Raw genomic sequence first — 23581 nt, forward strand, 5'->3', positions numbered from 1 at the left:
TCAGATGTAGGAATCAGTGTATCTTTGCTTTCAGGCAAATCTTCTTCAAAGATGTCACTCTACCAATGAATTTGCCACTATGGGGGGAGAGGAAGAAAAGAGAAAAATCTCACTCAAATTTATTTTATTTTGCCTTATTTTGCCTTAATTTATTTGAATTAAATTAGCTGTTGGTATCTGTTGATAGAAGAGTGAAAATATGTCACATGCATGTTGCATCCCCAAAACAGCTAGGCATAATAGGAAATCTGATACAGCTGATTGCATCAGTAAAAACCTATTTATTCCAAGGTAACTAGCAAAGGAAGATATGGTAATTTATTGCTACCTTAACTTTCATATATCTCCATAAGCATTAAGACTAGAGAGAGAACAATGGGGAAATTGAAACTAGCAGTTTCGGTCATGCTAAATTTTGTGGCAATAGCAGAAATTGGGGGAGGGAGGGGGAATACTGAGATACTAAAAATGGTGGTGATAAATAACTTCGTATTTAATTATTGGAGTCTACAAAAACTTTGGTTTGAAGCTCCTCAGAAATGAACTGGAAAGTTTTTTCGTTGTGGTTGACCATAACTAGATAATTAATTGCAATCTGTGAAGGCAAGAGTAAAAGGCAGATGACTTTATGTGGGGAAGATATTTTAGTTCTGGTGGTCCTCAAGAAGAGGCTTCCTATGGTAGACATTCACCGTGCTGCTGCATCCCTGTCTCCATATTTCATATCATCATATGATATCATATATCATATATCATATCATATCATCATATCATATCATATCATATCATATCATATCAGAAGTGAAATACCCTGGAGCAAAGCAAGCAAAAATATGTCCCCTCCAAAATGAGCCATGGAAAATTCCAAAGCCAACGTGGTCTTGGTAGACCTACAATCCCCAGGAGAGTATTTCCTGGCCTAAAAAACCCAACTCTGTATATGCTTAAACTGATACTCTCAGGGCTAACATCCCTTCCTTCTTCCTTCAGTTCAATCTTCTTTCTCATCTGTCTCTGAGCTCTGCAGTTCAGGTAAGGATCTGCCTCGTTCTCTATCCTTTACGGAAGAGAACATAATATTGGCTTTCAGCTGTAGATAGATTGATGTAACTCAAGCTTTCCTATCACAATGCTATTTTTCTACCTAAAGGTTATATTTATATTTCTCTTTCATGCAAGCGCCAGCCTGAGGCTTGCTTCCTTACAAAAATTATACTCCTAACTTTAGAGTTCCTCTCACACATTCTTTCTGGTGTATGAGGCTATCTCCTATCCAACAAGTTGGACACCAAAGGGAAAATGAACAGGGAGAGAAAAGAAAAAATAAAAATAATTGGGTGTTTTATTTAAACATAAAACACCCAAATTGTTAATAGTAGTTTTAAATATTAAACGTGGAAACTCATTTCCAATTTCTGGGGAACACACAAGGGGGCTATTTTGCTCATCCCCAGTTGTGAGCTTCATATAGGCATTACCTAGAATTAATGCTAAGTGCTATGTATGTTATATGACTTCTATCAAGGAAACTTTATTCTGTTCTTCCTCTTCCTCCCATATCATCCTCATAATCACCTTTATCATCTGATTTTGGTTCAGATTTCTAGCTCCTATTTTTTAAAGCAGTGATCAGAAATACTCAAAACTTCTGGTGGGAAATGAAAGAGAAAAGCAACAATATGAATAATAAATTAGAAACGCATTCCTAGATAACAATGCTTCTATGAAATATTTAGCAAATTGGAGCTCCATTTGCAATGGCTATGAAAGTTATATATAAGCCGGAGAACCATTGCATGGTTTTTGATTCAATGAGTTTTTCATAATTCTGCAGGAAAAAAGAAAACAAGAAAACATCTGTTTTTAAACGTTTTGGAGACTTTCTAAAATAAATGCAGAGATCTCTAAAATATCCCTCCCCTACACTAATAACTGAGGAAGCCCAAACACTTTTCTTAAAAAAATGTTTGGATGGAAAGGCAGTCATAAGTAAGTGAGAGAATGTACAAACAGATACAATGGGAAAGACGGGATTTATATTTGCAGTGAATAGTTTGTGAAGAAGTTGGTTTTTTCCCCTGGTTTTGTAGCAACGTCAGATTTATTAAAGAATGCTACTTGGCTGTATTTTTGAACCACAATCCAAATAATTTTGCAACTGATTCCATTCACTGGTATTTATGAAACAGCAGTCCCCCCCACAAACCAAGTAATTTTCTGAAAGTTTATTAGAGTTAATCCTTCCACAATTCCAATTTTCCCTGAATATAGCAAATCAAGCTTTAAATTCTCCTTCCGATTAATGTCAGTAGATATTCAGACTTCTGGAAAAGACCCCAGGGATCTGGAAAATAGGGCACCAAATGAAGGCATGAACCAAATGTGTATCAGCCATTCTAGATGTGTGGCCCAAAACCAATGAAAAATAGTGTGAATTAAAAAGCAATGGATGGAAGAAGGAGCAGATGATGGAAACCAGATTTTGGAGATTCCATTTGGAATGATTTAATCCAACCTCCAACCTCCAAATCATATTTTCAAACTGAATTGTTATTTCAGATCAAATTGGAAAGTTGGATCAAGTTGTCAAAATCACGTCAGATTCCTCAGAACAGACTAACTGATTCAAAAAGAGGTTCTATGAATTGTGATGCATTTGTCAGACCAAATTGGCTTTGTTTTCCAAATGGATTTGGATCATTAGATCAAGTCAATAAATGAAGTGTGCCTGTTTGTGCTTTTTCATTTCATTTGAGTTGAGTTGTGAACTGACCTGCACTGTCCAGAAAAGCGTGGAATTTGATATATAATTGCATCACCATTGCAAGTTGGGCTTGAAAGAGCTCCACGTCATTTGGTTTATGCGGTTAATTTATTCCTTTGCACTGTGCCTGATATTTATGCATATTTATAGGTTTCCAAGACCTTTAGTGGGATAGAATTAGGTCAGAATTCAAATTCTTTTGTTAAGATGAAAGGCTTATTTGTACAGTCCATTGCGATCCACTTCACCTTTGTGGATACGCTCAACATGGAAGATTTGAAGGCATTATTGGATCTACAGCAATTCTTAAAGTAGTTGTATTTCATTTTCATGCTGGGTAGCATTAATACCCTATGATAAAGGTCATTGTCTTCATGTTTATTTATTTATTAATTCCATTTCTATAGCTGCACATCTCAACAAGTGACTCTGGGTGGTGAACAAAATTAAGATGAAATAAAAACAATTGCAGCAATATAAAAATGAGTTGCTAAACTGGTTCTCTTCTAACTGGCTTAGTACAAAGTTATTCTCTCACCCCCACCCCCTTTTCTTGTAGCGGTGATGAAGACTACAGGAAGTTGTGTTCCAAAACCATTTGTTTGTAGTGTTTTGTTCCATGTCACGCATAACAAATGGAAGGATCTTTGGACCGCCATCTTGATTCTTTTTAACTGCACTCTGCAAAATACCTCTGGTAGGGATCAGGGAGAGTCAACCGTGCAACAAAATGCTAGATTCCTTAAAACTAGACACAGGAAAGTAGCTAAGTCCATGTATGAACACATTATGCAAAGATCCAGCTCTCTTGAGAACTGTATAACACTGGGGAAGGTGAAAAGAAAGACAAGAAGAGGATGACCCACAGCAAGGTGTAGGGACTCAGTTACAGTGGCGATGGGTGCCTGTTGGAAGACCCGAAGAGGCAGGTTGGAGATTTGAGAAGGTCTATCTCTGTGCTTTCTAAGAATAAACAATGACTTCATGGCACATAGTCAGTCGATCAGTGCAAAGACCCAGCTCCCTTGAGAAGCCTATAATGCTAGGAAAAGTAGAAGGAAGGAGAAGAAGTGGAAAACCAAGAGCAAGTAGATGGGCTCATGTGGTGGCAAGTGGTGATGAGTGCATCATTGGAAGACTTGAAAGACCAAGTCAGGGGCAAATCGTCATGGAGAAAATCTATCTGTGTGGTTGCTAAGAGTCAACACCAACTTGATGGATGGATGGATCAATCAATTAATCAAAGGTTTCTTTGGCAGCCATTTTATGTTTTTGTTCTTGTTTGCTTCTTATTGTGTGTTTTTTAAGATTTTTCTTATTGATATCAATAAATGAAATTTAAATCATCAGACGAGGAGCTTTGAAGCCACTTTTGAGTTCTGTTATTCTAGAAGTAATCTCTATTAAATTCAGTATGGTACTTCCACGCAGACAAGATAAGATTGAAGATTTGTGATTTATACAACACATATTGTTTTCTTTCACAAATAATGTACTGTTGGAGCTTTCTGTACGAATCCCAATGTTTATGGATCACTTCACTTGACTATTTCTTCTTGCACCATAAAATGAAATTACTGAAAAATATTCTAATGACTTCTTTTCAAAGACACAATCTATTCAGGGTAAGAAGAAACTGTTGTGACACCCATTGCTCACCTCATAAATTTTCCACTTCCAAAATCATGTAACTAGGCCTTCTATTTGAATTAAAATATTATTCTGCCAAAGCCGACTAATTACGGGTTGAATTTACATGGAAGTAAAATTAGATCTGCTTCCATTAGGTTACTTAGAACTGATGGAAAGTTATTTTTGGTAAGGTCCTTATGGATGCCGACCCATAGCTGCTGTTGTGGAAGTGTCTCAAAGGGGTAAATTAGATCAGACATTGCAATATAAAACAATTATATTTGGAACAACTATCTCGTTTTGTTTATTTCTGGCTAACAATCTCTTTTCTGCTTCCCAGCGTTCAGGGTTGGCCTAGCTTGCAATTTATTTTGTAGTTCAGAATGTTCCCCTTCAGTATAATTATGCTTGAAGGAGAAAGGAAGGAAAAATACTTATGGTAAGCAAATATTCACTTCATTAGCATCAAATTGTGTTTCTCTCCCCTCCCCCGCCAATAAATATGGCAATTCAATTGCAATGTGCCCAATGGGGATCTCAGCATGAATGTGTTTCAATGCTGATGATCACCACCATCCTGCCTTTCTCCCCACCATCTCAAGGGCTAACGTGGCCAGGGACTCCTAATGACAAGAATGCTGATGTCAACTCTCCTTTTCATCTCCTTGTTGGGATAACAATGTGACTCAGATTTCTTTTATGTTTCTTCTGTTTATACAGCTGCAGGTGGAGATCACTGATGTCTCTGGCAAGATCATAGAAGGTCCAGTCCCTTTTGATATTATTATCATTGATCAGAATGACAACAGGCCTATCTTCCGGGAAGGACCATACATTGGGCATGTCATGGAAGGATCTCCAACAGGTAATCCAGCTACTTCTAGAATCTCCTCTTAGAAATAAGAGGAGAGGATTTGATATAGATAAAAACAAAGAGTTTAGAAATATTAAAAGGTACTGCATAAAATCAAAATGCTAGCTACTTTTACTTATATCAACAGAGACATAAAGAAAGTCTTCCTTCCTTCCTTCCTTCCTTCCTTCCTTCCTTCCTTCCTTCCTTCCTTCCTTCCTTCCTTCCTTCCTTCCTTCCTTCCTTCCTTCCTTCTTGATTATAGGGGATATTGTTCACTGAAAGAATTCAGATTATCCTTTTGACTCTTTGAAGTTGAATTATGTCCTGGTGGTAGTGGTGGTGGTTCACATGCACACAAAAATATGTTTCTTGCCAAATAACTCAGAAATGGATTTTAGAGGTGTGTTCAAAATGGGAAATGTGTTTTATTTCAAGCTTGAAAGGAAAGAGCCCCACTTGAAACCTCTCTTGAAACTACTGAATTGGATTCTAACAGAACAGAACATATTGCTGGTGGTTGGTATCAAAATACAACTCCCAGAACATTTAAGTTTTATTTTGAGATTGGGACATTCAGTGAAGCTGTTTCTGAGTTTGAACTGTCTTGCATACTCTGATATGTTTTAACTGTAAGGAAGTTCCAGTAATAATGATCTCCCAAGACTGCACAACTTTCAATTTCTTTAGATAGCTCCTTTATTCCAATGCGATGTAATGTTTTATCTGCAGGAGTTCTGTTTTTAATGTTAGAGCTTCCCAACCCTGCTGTTTCTTCTTCTATTGTTTGCTATTTGCCTGCCCTTTCCGAGTCTGCAAGCAAGGCAATGAACAAGAGGAAACACAATGCTTTATTTCTTCCTTCTGGGGGATGCTAAAGATTGGGTTTAGGGTATGAGACCAGGAAAGTCAGCAGAAGCATGTGAGAAGATAACTAGGAAGAAGGTGTAGTTCCAGAGTGAAGTGGCACCAGTTGTGACAGCTTCTTTGCAAAGCCTTGGGTTTTTGTAGACTGCGGAATATCACTAATATCGAACGTCATATCAGTACATCATGCAGGACAATCAGCCATCCTGCAGATTAAAATCCCCCTTTTTTTTCACAGCAAGGGGATCTTTTCTAGGAAATAAATGTTAGCAGGACAGATGTTTCTGACACTTCCCTTCTCTTCCGAAATGGCTCTTTGGCCTTTGCGATCAAATGCTTGCTTTTCTTAATTAGGGAAGAAGCCATAAACATTGAAGTAATGTCAAGTGTTTCCCTTAAGTAAAATTAGAAATGGCTGAAATCTCCAACTTTCCCATGCAAAGGGAAGCAGTTCCATTTATTCAAGGGGTACCAGCAAATTAAAAGGGATGAAACCTACTTATCTTCAAAACTAGATGGAAAGAATGTGAGATTAAAGCGATTTAAACATGAGCCGAAGCAAAGCGGTCGTCTATCTCTAAATATCAGGTCATCCTACAGGTCTGTTGTCTTACTACCTAAGGCAATTTCAGAAAGAGCCAAAGCACTCTAGTTTGAGTTTCAACATTGTTACATCCCAATTTGTAGTGTTGTTGGGTTTTTGGGGTTTTTTTTGCATGTATCAAACATTTGGGCCAATTTTTGGCCCATTCCTTTCTCAGCCTAGTTTGAAGTCATGGGAATACAATGAGGAAAGAGCTAGATGGAGCCTTGAGATCCCAGGAGACAGAAATGCAATGTGTTAAATCAACAACCAACCAAACAATCTCAACTTTCTATGAATGAACCCAGAATGTAGCTTAGCGGGTGTCCCTTGGAAGCTTGAAAGCCGAAGCAAGCTATATTATTTTCTTATGGTCGGCGACCGAACAGCAAGTAAATTCAATTAATTCAGTCCTCATTTCTCTTCCTCTTTTATTTAGGATTGCTTCAACAGTTACACTGGGGAGAGACCGTTGTCTCTGGCAACCACAATTGCCTTGTCCTTTTTCCCATGTGTCATATGCATGATGTATTTAAAAAGGAAACGCTGTGTTGTTGTTTTTTTAATTCCTTGGAAGAAAAAAGAGCGATTGGCATGAATGGGTGTTGTCAACAATGCAAAAATGAAAAAAAAAAAAGAAATAAAAGACACCGCAGACACTCCTTCCTTGGTAACAGGCAATCAAAGAAAGCTGAAATATTGTTCAGTCGGGTGGGTTGAAAGGCCACACAGGAAAGCGATGGAAATTGACATTTTCTCCTCCTGTTGCTGCATTCAGCTGATGTATATCGGCAAATTTTTACTGTTTTTATGGTGGGGGGGTGGTGGTACGTACACGTGTGTGTTTAAACTGGGTTTTGGGGGCTTTCCTACTCTTCCCCTCCCCCCCTTTTTTTTTTGCATGTACAATTCCATTTTCCTTGTGATTACCACTTGTGCATAGGGCCACTTAAGCTTTCAAATGACTAAAATTGCATTCAATTTGCTGAGCACGGCAGGATCTCTTCTTGTCTATGACCTGTGATTCTAACAACCTCCAGGAAACTACAGGGGGTTTTCTTAAGAGCTTTCTGTAGCCGGCAGATAGAATAGACACAGTTTTCTTCCCCCGCCCCCCGTGCAGTACACTTCCAACAACAGACAGATTAGTAGACTTTTTCTTTCCTTTTCCTTTTCTTCTTTTTTGTTTCTTTGCTACTAAGTACATACATAAATATGTCCTTGAATACATATCTATTATTTCTCCATCACAGCAAACATGGATCCCTCTCTAATCTTGTGGTATGGCATAGTGCCTCCAAGTGCGTGCGGTCAACGAATTATGATCTACTGATGGATGGAGGATTTGGTGGGGCTGGACAAGCAGACTCTCGTTGGTCAGGTCTCATGGGTTCCTGATGAAATTGTGGTCCTCTGTTCCAGGAGCCGCAATCTTAAAAGGCATGGCCTTTTACGACAGAAAGGCTGCAATGTCCACACTTCTAAGAAGACCTTTAAGTCTACTACCGCACTATGGGTTCTCGGTTCCTCATGGAAGAAAAGCATAAACCAGTTTGGGGCAGCTGTTGACAGAGGGAAGTTAGGGTCTTGCTTTTCCCATCCTTAATCCATTCAGTGATTTCATTCCACCTTGAGCAGGACAACCGTGCAGAGAAAGTTGGAGAAATAAATCTCATCACCTTTCCTTCTTCCCCAACCTAGATGGCACCTCTATCAAAAACGCCTGCAAGTATTATTCTGTAATTTGTCAGATACCTGGCAGCTTTGGCTCACGAAACGATAGAGAAGGGGAGGGGATCTTGATGTTTAAGAGGCCTGAATTAAAAAGCTTCCCCCAGCCCCAAAGCACCTGCTGGTAGTCTTATACGCTTTGCCATCCTTTATTCCCAGAAAACCAAAAGTGAAGTATCTGTTAAACCTGCCCCTAAAGGAGAGTCACAGCCCCTTAAATATATATATAACCTTTTTAAGGTATCAGAATTCATTCTCTGCAAAAATGTACAGCTGATTCTCGTTATTTGCAGATTCCATATTGGTAAATTTGCCTACTCTGTAAAATTTATTTGTAACCACAAAATCAATTCTTGAAGCACTTTCACAGTCATTCATGGACATTCAGAGCAGTGAAAAATTGGAGTTGCCCAACGTGCACGTTCCCAGCTGAGGTTTCAATATTCGCTAATGCAGGGTTTGTAGCAACTTTATAGAACATTAACTACTGCGAATAATGAGAATTGACTGTATATTTTTAAAAAAATGTCTCTCAGTTTTCATGCAGATATTTTTAAACACATTTGCAAAAGGATGCTGATGTTGGATGAAATGCATTTAAGGTCAGAGGAACCTGAAACTGAGCAACGTTAGATTGGACGTGTTTGTTCACCCCTACTTTTCCAAAGTATTCCAAATTCAAATAAATTTAGTAGCCAGAAAGTCTCTAGTCCTAATCCTAAATTTGGATTAATGAGTTACTCCAGATTTGCTAATTTTAACTCTGGTGCAATTTCTGAAAATGCACCTTATTTCTAAATATTACAGTTTAAACACTCAAAGTAATGGTATTTATAATATTCTGCCTGTAGAGTTTTCTGAAAATAAGCAACACCATGATTGATCAGAGAAGAAAACCTTGTAATGATAGTTACAAGTAAATTACAGGCATGCAATTAGACTATTGCTAGTTCTAATGATCTTAAATTAAAATTATGAATAAATACATTCAGGGCAACATCAAAAACAATTTTGTTTGTGTGCAGTATACTTCAGTGAGAATTAAATCACTAGAAGCTCTTTTGATGTTTCCCCATAAAGACAGCAAGGGGGGAGCTGTTGCAAAATGTTTATATAAAATCAAGGGCTGGTTTTGATATGACATGTGAAAAGGAAGTGCTCCAAATTAAATCTCAGCTGGGAATACTTTGGAGTTTGGTATTTGAATTGGCACTAGTTCCAATTGTTTGACTGTAGAGTACGCTGACTTGGAAATGTTCAAATCTTTTTATTATTATTATTATTATTAGAGTTCTTTTAAGCAGGGGATGCTGTAGCATTAGCCAAAGTTTGGACTAGTTGATACGGAAGCTCTATCCGTGATTGGGATGTTCTCATTATATCCAACTGATTCAAATTAGTGGTTTCATTTATTCAGGTTTGTGGGTATACAAAGCAGATTTGTGCTGAGCAATTTGGTGGCCACTCAACTCAACAAATGTTCAGGGTATCAGGAAGCTAACTTTGTCAACATCACTATTGGAGATCTTATTATCTAATGATAGCTGATAGAAAATCCTTTGTTTTCTGTGCAAAAAATGTGTACTCTTCTTCTGAATTGTGGTCTCTTCTCCAGCTAGATCTTCTCCTAATGCTCTGGACTTCCCTAATCTCTTGACCATGTTTAGCTAAACTTCCAAAACATCTAGATACACTGGATCTCCTCTGACTAGCAGCAAATTTCCAAAGTCTTTCACCACTCCATTGTGTGAGAATCTCTTATTTGGAGAAGGCAAGGCCTGCATCCAAAACTTTCTCCATGAAAAGCTGGCTATGAAGTTAAAGCAAGTTAGGTGATTGATACTATTGGCAACAATGTTAAAGCATTAAGGACTAGATTACGGATATTAAGAAAAATATCTTGATGATCAGAGCAGTTTTTCCATAACAAATTACAAAATTTTCCTTGCCCATCAAATCCAAAAATCTTTCTTTATAACCAAGAAAGTTCCTCAGTGCTTCCATGAAAAACACACCAACAGTCTAATTTAATACATAGTATTCGGATGATGGGCTGACTACTTCCTCAAAGTAGTCCTCAAAAAACATGGAGTCCTCAATATTTCAAAAAACACTGAAAGTCCTCAAAGAACATGGAGAGGCATCTCCCAGGGTTGTCCTACTGATTGAATAGAAGGACTCCAAATGCTACCAGTTGGGAAATTTTGTATGGGCAGATCAAGGGCAGTTGCCCAGTAGAAACAAAGTGGAGGAAACCTTCAAAGGTTTAACCAAGTAGCAATGGTCAGAAATAGGTGCTAGCTGTACCCCTCCCCCCAAAAGCACATCTCCTTCACCCTCTGGGTGCTTAAAAATAATTAACATGAGGCTTAATTGAAATGACGCAACATAATAACCAAAGTGGAAATGATATTGCAACTTTTCATTGCTGAATTTCCTGCGTTAAAGTGTTTCCCACCCAACCTATTTCCTGAGCATAGAAGCAATGAAAAGAACAATGTTTGGGGATCTATTTTTATTAGACTGTTGGTGTGTTAATTAGGGAGGGGAAGGAAGCATGTTCCTTAATTAAACTACAGATGAATTTTTAAGGAAGCTTGGAAGATCCCCACTGGGTACTAAAGATTGCTTGGCTTCAACAAGCAAGCATAATTCTGCATTGGTTTGCAGAGAGATCTTATTTATGCCATGCCATACCAGAAGGGGTTTTATTGTTGTTTCTGAAGCATCTCTTCATGTGGCTTCTAAGCAACAGTGTAGGCTTCAAGGAAGTTGGGGAGGGGTCAGGGACAAGATCTTTGCCCATGTAATAAGGAAATTCAAAGGTGAAGTCAAAAATGAATAGATATTCCATTTGTGGTGTGATGGAATGCAATGCTTCCCCCATGCTACTAGGTTGCGTTGAAGAAAAGCTCCCTTCTTCTACCGCTAAAGTTGGAGGTGGTTTTGTTCAAAAAGCAAACAAAAAATAAAAACAAAGTAGCAACCTTTCAATTTTGAAAAACAGTTATCAAGCCCCCTGTAGCGACCAAGACCAAAGAAGTAAGAATAACACAGATTTCAGTACGGGATCTTTAATGTTAATCTGGGATAAATCTAGAACCTTGGAAACAGTCATAGGAATTCCCCCAACTCCATTCTGATTGATGATGTGAAATCAGTTCAGTGTCAGCTCTTAACAATCACATAGACAGACCTTCTCCAGGATGATATGGCCCTTCAGGTCTTCCAGTGGCACACCCATTGCTGCTGTAACTGAGTCCATCCATCTGGCTGTTGGTTTTCCTCTTCTTCCCTTTCCTTCCACCCTTCCATAATTATAGACTTCTGAAGGGAGCTGTGTCTTCACATAAAGTGTCCAAAATATGGTCATTTGAGCCTAGTCATTTAGGTCTCAAGTATGAATTCTGGACTGCTTTATTTTATAATCCATTTGTTTGTTTTCCTGGCTGACCATGGTATTCTCGGGAGTCTTCTCCAACTTCGAAGTTCAAAAGCATCAATCCTTTTTCTATCCTGCATCTTCAAAGTCCAACTTTCACTTCCAAAGAGGGTCATAGGGAAGACCCTTGCCTGAACAATTCAGACTTTTATAGGTATAGGCTAATGAATTAATTACAGCAGAGTTTCTTTGAGGCCCTTTTTCACAGATCTCCAAGCACTGAGACTGAGTTGCTCTTGCTGAGATAACATTTCAAACTGACTCATCCCAAAGCCCAATTTTCCCACAATCTCTCACTACTAACCATTTCTACATCCTACCACACTATGTATTTTGACCAAGTTTGGCCTGTCTGAAGGCAAGCTTAGCCACCTTTGATCTGTAGCAAAATTTGGTCACAAGAAATTTCAGAATGTTACGTTTTACTTTCCAAATATAAGTAAATTCCAGTACATTTTGCAATACACACACATCTGTTTAAAGACAACCGTCACCACTACCCTGATCCTTGTGCAAAACGGAACTTGTGAAAATGCATGTATATTCTGTTCTTGAAGAGGGAACCAATCATAATCCCTAAGCAAAACATATATTCTCTAATGAGCCTCAGCAGTGCACCTATAACCATTTCCTTTATTTATTTATTTTTTCAGAAAGTCTTCATAACCTTGCATTTGATTGTATTTTGGACGTTATTTGTGTCATAGGTACATAACATGTTCAGAATGCATATGGTCCAATATAACGTGGCTCTTGTATCTCTAATAATGTCCCCTAATTTTATGTGATCTGCGGCACAGCTTGGTAACTTATTATCATTCACATTGTAATGGAAAATGCTTGCTGACAATTATAAGCATTCCCACACATGTGGAAGCCCATGTGTTAGGGGAAATTTAGTTTATATATGACTTCAGTATTTAGCCGGATGAATAGATATATGAGGGAATTCAAAATGTGTACACTAGAACTCTATATCTCTAACTCACTCTTACAAATTTGTATTAACCTACACATATCCCCCATAACCTGTATTTATCCCACATATCCAGCCTTTTCAAACCAAACAGTTCCCATTAGCAATGATTGAATGATTGAATGAATGAATGAATGAATGAATGAATGAATGAATGAATGAATGAGATTTTGAGTCCAAGACTTAAACCTGGGCCATAATCCCAGTATCAAAAAAAAAAAAAAAAAGTTATACTTTTGTCACCCAAAAATGTAGGGAGACATCTAGTTATTTTACTTACAGATTGTCCTTTTTTTTTTCTAAAACAAAAATATTTTAGAATATTTTGTAGTTTTCTGTAACAAAGAATGTGTTCTATAACATTCTGCAGTTTAAACAGATGTTGTTAAAGCATGAAACGTGTAACTATCAACTGGATTTCTCACTCCCGTTCCAAGACATATGCAGTATAAGTGCCAAATTTCCCTATGAAATATAAAGTAACGGATAATTCCAGGAAGCAGATGGAATTGGTTCAAGCCATTTTTAGCTAGAATAGTCTTTGAAGCCCCATCACAGAGGATGGAGATAGAGTTTGTTGGGAAAACTAAGCAGGAAAACAGATGTCTCTCTGATGCAACCACCAAACCATGATAATTCCTGATAATGGAGATCAGTCAGTCCATACTAGAGGCTGACAAAAGGAGGTGCCCAGACTGTGGCATGTCAAGGGTGCCATTCCATTTATATAACTTACCTTTCTATTGCTGTTATAGGTGTCGGTTGACCAACCCCAGTGATGTCACGCACATCATGATGTCATTGAACTACTAAGTGACATTATTTGTGTCATATCATCATAATGTACGTGGTACCCGTTGCCCCAGAGATGCTAATGACTGCTGTGCCATCAAAAACCATAGATAGGAGTATCTGGTTTTCTGAAGGAGGGGTCTTTGGGAAAGGCCTTGGAATTATCCTTGTGTGTGTGATGACATGTGGATCAAGAGTTCCACATTTATTTATTCATCGCTGCTGGAATGGTACGTGAAGCCAACTTCTAGTCTCCAAAAGGACAGAAGTTAAAGGTTAAAACCCACATATTACAGCTTCAGTCATTCATCGATCAGGCAAGTACTTCTTTTACAAGACAAAAGGGAAAAAAAAATTTGCAGGCACCCAGGAGATGGTTTCTTTAAAACTAACGCAAGAGCATTTATTTTAATAAAAGTCTGCATTAAAAGAAATGCTTGTTCAACAGAATTCGGAAACCTAATGCTGCAAGATTCACGGTTAAAAAAATAATAATAAAAGCCCTCCAGCAATTCTCCCACCGCTTATGGGAGATGTTTGGTGTAATAGATGATAGATTACTTCTTGATGTAGCAAATCAATACATCTTTATTTGAAGAAAGTTTTAAAATGTAATCAAGAAGCTTTAGCCAACAGGATTTACTGTTTTCTTTGCTCTGTAAATATCAACCTATCTCTTGCCAGTTATGTGGACTTTGAAAATCTAAATCAGTGGACCCACAATATACTTTTCACTGGTGCGTCTTATAGCTTGATTGTCATGTAGATAATATATAATGGATTGCCAGGGAAAGGACAGGCATCTGACTCTATGGGCAAATTGCTAGCGAGTTCTCTGCTTTCAATGAACTCGTATTTAAGCTTGGCCTTCAAAAAGTGAGGTGACCTGCTTCAGAACTTCGTAAATAGCAACAATGCCTTGGGAAACTGTACTGCAAGAAGGCATGAAAAATGAATGCATTTTTCCCCACTTTGAAACAAGATTTCATTTTGCATTTCCCTGGGTTTGGACAAAGACTGCTTCTAGATCTTGTTTAGTCTACCTCTTTAAGTGTACTGCTTTTGATCCATTCTTTCTTGGTTAATACATCGGCTAGAGCACAATTGTCATTTACTCTTTCACTTTTCTAATTTTTCTATACCATTCTTGGTTGGTTGGTTGGTTGGTTGGTTGGTTGGTTGGTTGGTTGGTTGGTTGGTTAGTCGGTCGGTCGGTCGGTCGGTCGGTCGGTCGGTTGGTTGATTGATTGATTGATTGATTGATTGATTGATTAAACTTGTACCTGCCCATCTTCCCCCAATGGGGGACTCTGGGTGGCTCACAACGTATTAAAACAATAAATAGATATACAATTAAAATGTATAACATTTGTTGTCATTTGTTGTTGTTTTTAATAAAAAGGGCTAATATTTATACAGAGTATTTTAGGCTAGCATACATTTAAAGTGCTTATTTTATGATGGAGTGCATACAAAGATGGATAGTCTATGGGGGAAATGTCTTTCTTTTTTTTTCCCCCCTGTTTCCAAAAATGCAAACCTATGCAGGAACAGGATGCAGTGGACTTAAGAATAAAGACTTGGGAAATGAACACAAGTCAGAAATAGATTTGTGCAGTCCTAACACATCTGGGTAGGTTCCGTTCGCTTTTCAATACAGTAAAGATATACTCAATTGCACATTACATAACCGTAAAGTAAGAGATGACTTATTAAGCAGGACCTCAGAAAATCCAAAGAAATCTATTTATAATGCATGTGTGTGAGAATGTATGTGTGCATGTATGAATTATAAATAAATGCAACCAACTGTGGTTATAATTGCTGTTGGAATGGTCTGTTCAGGAGCTGCTGCATTAACTCACACAGTGTGGACTTGCTCTATAATTGCAGAAATTGGGGCTGAACTCCACATGATTATTAACATGACTTTAGAAGGATCATGGTTGTCAAAGATGCAGATGTTCTTCTTGAATAGATCATCAGGAGGATCCTTCCTTTTGACCAGGGCTTGTGCAGGTAACCCCTAGAAGCTGCTTTATAAAGCAATACAGATAAATCCTTGCTTCTAGGTGTAAAAGGCAGCAACATGAATATTGCCTTTCATTGCCTCTTTTTAAAAGTCTCTTCTGATGGAGTGAATTGCTGGAAGAAGTTTCTCCATATGTGTTGTGCACACACCAAAGCGACTTATGAGATTGGAACCACTGGAAGAGACTGAGATGATGTGAACATGTTCAGTGTTATTGCATAAAATGTCTGCAAATAAAACATTGAAGTTCAGAGAACTTCTGCAACACAATATCCAGCATTAAGAAGACCCCTGAGGATCCTTTTGCTGGACTTTTTTTCCTCAGCACTCAAATACCAGTATCTAAAACTGCATGAGAATCCTAGTCCAATTCAGGCATGCTTTTAGTTAGTTTGTAACCCATGAATCTGGTATCACAGCTTCCCTTTTCTTCATCCCCATGGACCTGGAGGTGCAGAATTAGAAGAAGATGTCAACTAGAAAGTGTGAGAAGTGATTTTTAGTGCTCTTTAGACTGTTAGAGTAAGGAGAGAGGATAAATTGATTTGGTCCATTATTTTTTTATAGAACTTAATCCAATTCACATCTCCTAAATTGACCCCTGAATTGTAACACCCCTGGACCAAAATCTATAAAGTTCAGCGTGTTCAACTGTGGCTTGAAACTCAAACATTATGCACACCATACATATATGAAGGCGATTAAGAGGAATATATACAAGAACACATTATTACAGAAGAGTATAAAGAATATATACTTTGCAAGAATATGAGCAGGAAGTTTGTACCTGTTTTAGAAGCTCAGTACACCTAACTCAAACTTCTAGCTTGCCAACTTCTGACAGTTCTACAGGCCTGGGCTCAGATGTACAGAACTTATGGGCCTGTTTGGGGGCAAGTGGAAGCTAAAAACTACACCTTTCCATCCAGAAGAAATAACTTTTCTTCCCTTTTCGTGCTTTTCACATAGCTGGTAAAATATATGTTGTCATCCTAGTTATTAGTAGCTGATCAGGTACTAATCTCACACCAGCAAGGATGAATTGCTGGACAGCCCAGCTGTCAATGTACTTGCTTCACAGCACTTAGCCTCTGACTTCCATCCAGAGCTGTTTCTGCCTTCAATTTGGCTGCCTTAATTTGTCTTTTTCTCTCCCTCTAAAAAAGCATCAAGATAATAGGAATATTTCACATTATTCTAATCAGGTTTTAATTGCATGGTCCCCCCCCCCATTACCCCGCCTTTGTGGGGGAGAGAGGATTTACAAATAAAATAATTGTGTAGTGGAGCTACTCTTTCACCATCACCTTAATTGAAAAATACGTTTTTTGTCCTGCTTCTCTGTCTTCCATCTTCCCCCCTCCTCCTCGCTTTCATCAAAGCGCTTGTGGTCCTGTATTAACAATTAAAGCAAAATGGCTGTAATTATGTAGCATTGATTTAAACAACAATAAAGCCTGGTGCAATATCAGATGTCTATCAAAGCTCTCAAATTCAATTGTCCTTAGTCTAGATCTAGCAATGCTTTCTCTTTTAATTCTACAGCCTGGTTCATAGATACTGAGCATGAAACGTCCATGACCAAATTCCTATAGCCGTTACGAAGTTTCAGGAAAGTTTCAAGCTGAATGATGTTTCATAATTGGATGACAATCCTTTCCCCATTTTGCAAATTCTAGCAATGCATGGCTTCTCTTCCCTTGTCTGGATTAAGGGTGAAAAATTATAATATGACCTTGATTAAACCAAGTCCAGATGAAAGGCTTGTTCCCACCCACTCCCAATCCAGGTTTGGTTTGTCATGCAAAGGAAACTGGAACAAATGGGAAACTACACATTGCTTCAAAGACCTGAGAGGATCTGTGTATGCATGCAAAACCTAAGCTAATGGAAGGCTTGCTCCCTTAACCCTAAACCATCATTTGGCATGTTGTTTTAATTAAGATGAATCCGAATAAAAGGAACCCAAGAACTCAGCTTCATTTATTCCTACAACTTTTACATTCACATAGGAACACTGATGTTGATTTTAATCACGGGGACCCAAATCCAATGCAGGTTAGGTGTTATCTTTATCTCCCTCCCCACTTCTTCCACTCCAGCAGAGAGCACAGCCGCTGACTCTCTGATGGAACCTGTTCAAGCAGACAGCAAGCCCTTTTTAATAAGAGCTTCTCCCCACCCACTTGTAGGTCTGGCCCCAACTTGAGTTGAAGGCAACTGTTCTTTTCAAAGGTTTTTTGCTGGCAGATGCCACTTCTGCAGATCAAGGTAACTTGAAGGGCCTTGGCACCTCCATCGTGTTATGATCTGAATGGCTACTTTACCATTCACTTCACTTCTTATTCACTGTATTGCTCTTATTAGTATAAATAAAGATTCTTTTCCTCCAGTGAATACTTTATATCTTCTAGTTCTAATAAATTCTGTTTAATTAATTGGGTTATTGGTTATTGTATGTCAACCACAGGGCCTTCCTTCTGCATGAATATTATAAATAAGTGCTGTTATAAATAAATAAATAAATAAATAAATAAATAAATAAATAAGTGTAGAATTAAAGTGAATATGAGCTGGGGCTCTCCAGGGTCCTCCACTAGGGCAAGGCATTGTTTGCTTATTATCCAGGATAGTAGTTAACTATTGGCAGTCCCCAGGCAGAATCCAGTACTTAAGAGGGTAATTCAGGACTTGGCCCTGCTCCTCTGTTAAAAAAATTCAGCTAGTGAGAAAGGCAAAGATGATGCAGGTGAAGAGAGCAAGTTTGTGGATTATGGAGAAATCAGATGAGGGTATTTTCTTTCTTTTTCCTTCAAAATGCTAATTTCAAGTGTATTCTTCTCCCCACTCACAAGGAACTGAGGTATTGGTTTCTGCTGGGAGATAGAATATGGGAGCATGGTACCAATTTTGTCAGGTTCTACTTGGAGGGGCTAAGGAATTGAGGGTCTGGCTGTTTAAAATCAGCCTTCACTTTTTCAGTTCATTGGTGTTGACTCCAACACCATCCCTATATCATTTGGCACAGTGTGAGACGTCTGAGGTTGCCCAACATTTCAAAATTCTTGAAGGTTCCACACAGGTTAGGCCCCGAGAGATGTTCACCTACTTTGCAAGTCTCCAAAGTGTGGGGTATTAGTGTCAGCCTCATCAGACAGACTAGACAGGAACCATGACCGGATGAGCTCATTCTACTTTATTGTAAGGCTGCATTAACAGAATTTTGCAAGTCTGAAGTACAATTCTCCTGTTGTCTCCTTTTCACCCCAATAAATTAGGAAGGGTCCCTTCTGAGCCTTTTGCCCCACTCACTATCCAGCTGTGTCTTATGTGACCCTTCCCTAGGCAGTGTCTCAGGGCCCCGTCTCCCAAGGTCATTCCCACATACCATTGCAAAGAGGTAGATAAATGAATAGAAGTAGGTTTGGGAGAAAGTAAAGCAGGGAACAACTTGTAGTGTCTTTAGAAAACAAATAAGGTAAACATCAGACCTTCCACTAAGATCATGAACTGGAAATTTATTTGAGGCCAGTCAATACCTCCTTAAAAGTCTGAAGCTGGAGTAGTTATGGCCTGAATGGAACATTCTTGGTACAGCAAAGTAGAGTTGAGTAGATATCATTCCTTCAAGGTGGCAAAGTCAGGAAACAATGATGCTCTTTCTTGTTTTGGGGTGTTCTATGCATTGCTTGGTGAGGAAGACCGGATGAGTGAAATGGCATGTGGCATCCTTATTAAAGGGCTTTCAATCACTTAGCTGTGAGGAAAGGAAGGACAGAAATCTTACTTGTATTTTAACAAGTTGTCTTCCCTGCAGAAGCCGTGAAAAATATTCTAAAAAGGATTAATTAAAAGGGAGACATTTGGATTGATTTGTTTATTTACTGATTTATCATCCTTTGAAAAATTAGTAAAAATATCTTGCAGGCTTTAGCTTTTGAGATGATCCGAAAAATGGTTGCTAGTGGCATGCTAAGTGGACCAGGTAGTACTTTGTTACAACAAAGCTCTCTTGGGCATTTTCTTTACTGGAGTGAAGGAAAAGAAAGAAAAAAGCATCTGATGCTGTTATGCTGCCCTGGGACTTTTTGAAATTTGCATATAGACTAAAACTGCTGATCAAAGTTTATTTCCAGCGTCGTTATAGCATAAAGAAAAGCTTGAATATTCAGGAATCTTGGAAAGAAAAAAAGGGGGGGAAAGTTGCTTCTGAAACAATGGGTGAGACAGACAATAAAGTAGGTCATCAATGAACCAGCACCAGGTCGTGTCACTGAGAGTGTCAAAGGATTACTATTAGAGTGACCTACTGCTATGGACTAAGCTATTATTTTAATATCCTACACTCTGTATAGGAAAGTATCTTTATGCTTAATTTAATTGTGGGGTAGCAAAGGAAGACTTTCAGCTCCCAAATTTACAAGAAGTAATGCACTGTTGAGACAATCCAGGTTTTGACAAGTCAAAGACTCTTCAGGACCTTGGAGAGGGCAAAGCAAGGCTTCTTATGTGGGGATTTGCATGACAGCTGTTCCCGCAAAAGACTACAGAAGGTTGAGACCTTAAGTAGACTGGCGGGGTCTAATTCTGTAGCATTTCTATTCTGGCAGGCTGTTGACTCTAGTACTGAAGTCTTAGATTCCCACATAGCCATAGAGAATTCATTCTGAATTTGGGATTAGGACTGTGTCTCTACCTGGGAAGGGATAGGAGATCAAACTGAAGAGGCGTACCCTATGGGTCATTATAGCATAAATGACAGGAAACATGACCAGATGAACTAATTCTACTTTCCTGTATAGCATTTCTCCATCTCTCAGCTATCTGGTGTTCAACTCAAAGGATTCTGGGACTCCATCCCTGTTTTTAGGTCTACAGAGTTGGTGGAAGATAATTCTGTGATGACTTAAGTGCTAGACCAGACTCCTTTCAACCAGCGCTTTATTCTCATCAAGCTCTTCCTCCTTGTTGGTCTAGGACCTGTGTACAATGGGGTCATTAAACCTGTTAAGTCATCTTCGGCCCATGAGAATTCACACTACAAAAAACCAGCAATTCTTTTGCATTGCCCTAGGAAGATTTTTTTCTTATACTGTGTTGCAAACCAGGGAAGATTTTTTTTTTTATCTTGAGTCTAGTTTAAATCCAGATGTGAAATAGAATAAAGTTACTCCCCCTGAAGCACAACTAAGGAAACAAATGTGATGAGGAATCCAGGATGTGATAACAGAAAAATCCACTGGCTAATCTTTTGTGAAAGATTAAGTTTCCTTATTGAGTTTCTTCTAAAAATGCAAACAAAGATGGTTCTCAAAGAATGACAGGAAGAAAATGTATGGGACTTCCGGCATGCATTATTTATTTATTCTATCAGTCACCCAATACCAACAATTCTCTGGGAGCTGGGCAAAAACAAACTTAAAACCACAAGATGTAGTTACAGCCACTGATTTATATATCTTTCAAAGGGAATATGAAAAAAAGATAAAACCAAATCACATCTTTATTGTGGTTAAAAAAAAAAAAAGAATAAGACTAGCTACCAGACATGATAACGCAATGCTTCTTTCCATACAGAGGACAATGCCCTTCATTAACAGCCATGGGACATGAATGGAAGGATTCTGTACCTGGATGTACACATGGATACACCAGGGTGTTTATGCCCAGATGGTGGCCTTCCATGAAATTGTGCAGTAGATCACCACAAGAAACAAAATCCCGGTCTAAAGAGGTCTTTGGTCTGATGGAAGTCTTCTTAGGTTGACTCTTAAATGCAGATAGATGATGCATTAGCTACTATAGGAGATAGACACAGAGAGATCCTTTTGGATTTGCACAGTGATGCAAGACAAGTAATCAAGAAGCAAAATCTATTTGCCTTGTGCTTCCTAATAGGAATGCTATTTCATCAATAAGCTCCTCCACCAAAGGAATTTGGATTTTGCATTTCTTGCCCAATTCTAGGTCTATCCCTCCAGAAAATTAGCAGATGCCTACAGTCACATTCTACTGTACTACTGAAGCAGAACTAAAGAACTTGGGCTGAGACACAAAATGGCACACCAGGGACAATGAAGTTCCTACACAGCAGAAACTCAGACAGACATTTGGAAACAAGGAATTTTACTATTGGTTGTTAGACCAGGAGTATTCTGGTTTGTATGTTCCACTTCTAATTGGCAGGAACTCTTGCCTGATCTCCTGGATTCCTATTTTGAGTCACCCAACACCCAATCATTTAAATCCCCTTGGCGCTCTTAATACTGCTCGGATGAATAGTAAGTTTTGATTTTTGGGCCTGGACTTTCAGTGTCAATTATATTCTCTTTCATTTGCTAATAATGCCCTAGACATTGCTCCACATCAAGAATGAGAAGTATTTACTATAAAGACAATAAAAAAAATGTGTGAGGGCTGTAGCTTAGTGATAGAGGACATGCTTTGTGTGCAAAAGGTCTTTGTTTCAACTGAGACCAAAGCACTCATTTTAATTTCAGCAGAACAGAAAAGCAAACAAGCTTGGATTCTCTTGATCTCTTTCTTCTTCCTTCCTCCCACTTCCTCTGCCCCAAATCCTCTGCTTTTGGAGAGAAGACGACAGAGATCTAGATGGGAGAAAAATTTGGATTTCTCCCAGGATGGTACCAACTGCTGACCCCTGTCTGCTAGCTGCCATACTAGCATTTATCTATCAACAAAACTATTTGCACATTCTAAATCCAGCCAACTAGAGGAATATGGCAGCTTTCCACATGTTCATATGGTAAACAAATGACTGCATTATTCAGAATAATAAACTGCTGAATGCTCAAACCCTGCTCTTAATAAAATGTGAAGGGCCTAATGGCTGTTTACCAAATATAATTTATATTTGTATTGTTATATGCTAAATACCCTTGAGCTAAATTCTCCTTCCAAAGTTCTTTTCAGAAGCATTCATGATGCATTCTGCAAATAAGAAGAGTAAAACCATGCCCCACCCCTGTCAGTGTCTATCATGAGTTTTGTCTAAAGATTTGCCATTGGGGAGGGGGGGAATAGATTTGGCCTAAAGTAAAATTAAACTTGGGTCAAATGTAGACCTCAGCTGATATGAAATAGAAGAAGAGGAAGGGAAAAAAGTTGGATAGATGACTAATGAAATACATGCTTTGGAAACACCCCTTCAAGACAGAATAATCGGAAGCTAGGGAGAATGTGTATGTTTAACGGGGTGTTAAATGGTTAAATGTATTTTACAAAGTTTAATTGGCAGCTTCTTTCCTTGATATTTAAAAATCTCAACTCTGGTAGATTACTCCAAAGAGCAGCCAAGTCCACTTCATGTTTTCCTGAAGTAGCAAGTGGACTCCTGCAAGAAGTCGTAAGCAGGCCATGATGAATTCTGTGTTGTGATCAATCTACAAATGAGATTCAGTATTGATATATGAATGGTAAAGCACGGAATTGCATTACAGTTGTTCTTTTCAACTTCCCTAATCAACTTGCACTTTTTCAACCCAGAAATCCAATTTCAAGTTTCGACCACAAGCACAAATTATAAGTTACACCTGGCCTTTTATTTTAACCAATAATTTCTCAGCGGTGGGATAACTGGAAGATAAATGTAAGCTAATATATTTCTTCAGCTTCTTCCCTGAACATTAAACTTATATAAAAGGATCCAGTGATGTGGAACTCTTTTCCTTTAAATGCCTATTAACCAGCCTTACACGGAGTCCATCTTGGGAAAATGATAGAGAAGTGTATTTTATAATGAATGATTACTTAATGCTGGCACTAGAATTGTCCAGGTATTGCTCCTTCCTTCCTTCCTTCCTTCCTTCCTTCCTTCCTTCCTTCCTTCCTTCCTTCCTTCCTTCCTTCCTTCCTTCCTTCCTTTGCCTGCCTGCCTGCCTGCCTGCCT

General features: G+C 38.5%; 1 protein-coding gene across 1 annotated transcript in view; it reads left to right on the forward strand.

Annotated features, from left to right (window-relative positions):
• CDH13 (cadherin 13) overlaps positions 1-23581 on the forward strand; it is a 465553-nt gene that overhangs the window by 275657 nt on the left and 166315 nt on the right. The window contains exon 6 of the mRNA XM_088136165.1: positions 5117-5261. Within this exon, the coding sequence (XP_087992291.1) occupies positions 5117-5261 (145 nt within the window). The remainder of the gene's footprint in view (positions 1-5116; positions 5262-23581) is intronic.

This window comes from Python bivittatus, unplaced genomic scaffold (assembly GCF_059951505.1).
Source record: "Python bivittatus isolate LINGU-HERP-01145 unplaced genomic scaffold, Pbiv_v1 ctg000190_np1212, whole genome shotgun sequence".
NCBI classification, from domain to species: domain Eukaryota; kingdom Metazoa; phylum Chordata; class Lepidosauria; order Squamata; family Pythonidae; genus Python; species Python bivittatus.